Here is a 1,805-nt window from a genome sequence, read left to right as displayed (position 1 = left end):
AAAAAAAAAAAAAAAGGTATACAACTTTGATAGAATGTATCTATCTGAAGAAACTTATGACTTGTCCCTTCTCCTCCCCCCACCCCAACCTTTTTCTTATTAAAAGGAGAACTCTCTTCAGAGGTCGAAGACGACGAGAAGATGACAGGATCTCAGTAAGTTTTTTAAAACTTTTATTCAGACTTTTTTCTCTTCTGTGATTTACTATGGCATTGACTTTTGGTCTTTCCTTTCTGGGTTTTTGTTTTATTGATTGTACCCTTCAGCAAAGGTAAATAGAGCCTAAATTTAACCCTGAAATTTTTACCACCACTACCCACATACCCACCCTCTAGCACACTTGTAGTATGGAGTTTCACTTGTGTTGCTTGCTAAAAAAAATTATTTGAAGATTAATGTGTTCACGTGATTTTTAAATAAAATCACGAAGTCTTTCTAACTTTCCTCACCTTTTCTTTCTTCTTTCTTTCCAAGACATGGGATATTACTGCTTCCCAGGGCACTGGAATTACAGGCCTGAGCTACCATGCTTGATGCAAGATCAAGGATTTCTAGGGAGAGGCAGAGGAGGAAGGGTCTTGCTATGTTGCCCAGGCTGAAGTGCTGTGGTACAGTCATGGCTCACTGCAACCTTGACAGGCTTAAGTGATCCTCCTCTAGAGATGGGGTCGGGCACCGTGGCTCATGCCTGTTTTCCCAGCTCTTTGGGAGGCTGAGTCAGTTGGATTACTTGAGGCTACAGGCCCCATGCAAGTGCAAAACCAAGCAGAATGGTCAGGACATCTTAAAGCTCCAAAATACTTGCCTTTGGCCAGGCATGGCGACTCAAGTCTGTAATGTCAGCACTTTGTGAGGCTGAGATGTACAGATCATTTGAGCTCAGGAGTTGGATACCAGCCTGGGCAGCATGGTGAAACCCCATCTCTACAAAATTAAAAAAATAAGCCAGGCACCACGGTACACGCCTGTGGTCCCAGCTACTTGGAAGGCTGAAGCAGGGTGATCCCTTGAGCCCAGGAGATGGAGGTTGCAGTGAGCCAAGATTGTGCCACTGCACTCCAGCCTGAGCAACCAAGTGAGACTTTGTCTCAAAAAATAATAAAATAATATCCTTTGACTCTATGGCCACTCCTAGGTTGCACTGATACAAGGGTTGGGCTCCCAAGGCCTTAGGCAGCTCCACCTCTCTGACTTTGTAGGGATCAACCCTGGAGGCTGCTCTTACGGGCCCACTTGAATGCCTGTGGCTTTTCCATGCCTGTTTTGGAGTCTGGAGGACGGTGGCCTTCTTCTGCCACTATGCCCTAGTGGAGGCGTGTTGTGAGGGCCTCAGCCCCATATTTCCCCTCTGTATTGTGCCCCTGGAGCAGGTTTCTGCCTGGACTTATACCAGACTGGTATAAGTTTCTTTTCAGAGGATGCCGTACATCCTCTGAAATCGAGTCAGAGGCTCCCAAGCCAGTCTAGGAAGTTCCTCATCTTCTATCCTTTTGAGCCCTCCAGACTCTTCCACCCTCTATCTGTTACCCAGTTCCAGTACTGCTTCCACATTTTCAGTTATCTTTTAGCAGTGCTCCACTCTTCAATACCAATTTTCTTTAAGCCAGTCTCACATTGCTAGAAAGAAATACTTGAGACTGGATAATTCATAAAGAAAAGAGGTTTAGGCCGGGTGCGGTGGCTCAACCCTGTAATCCCAGCACTTTGGGAGGCCGAGAAGGGCGGATCACGAGGTCAGGAGATCGAGACCATCCTGGCTAACACGGTGAAACCCCGTCTCTACTGAAAAATAGAAAAAACTAGCC

At 46.0% G+C, this 1,805-nt stretch overlaps 1 protein-coding gene across 5 annotated transcripts in view; it reads left to right on the top strand.

Annotated features, from left to right (window-relative positions):
- The window catches only part of LARP4 (La ribonucleoprotein domain family, member 4), an 89,409-nt gene that overhangs the window by 69,183 nt on the left and 18,421 nt on the right, over positions 1-1,805 (top strand). For all 5 annotated transcript variants that reach the window (XM_011936125.1, XM_011936128.1, XM_011936127.1 and 2 more), the window contains one exon: positions 107-155. In XM_011936125.1, coding sequence (XP_011791515.1) covers positions 107-155 — 49 coding nt within the window. The remainder of the gene's footprint in view (positions 1-106; positions 156-1,805) is intronic.

Source organism: Colobus angolensis, unplaced genomic scaffold (genome assembly GCF_000951035.1).
Source record: "Colobus angolensis palliatus isolate OR3802 unplaced genomic scaffold, Cang.pa_1.0 Scaffold151, whole genome shotgun sequence".
Lineage (NCBI taxonomy): Eukaryota > Metazoa > Chordata > Mammalia > Primates > Cercopithecidae > Colobus > Colobus angolensis.
The sequence above is the reverse complement of the archived record's forward strand: the minus strand, read 5'-3'. Positions and strand labels throughout refer to the sequence as shown.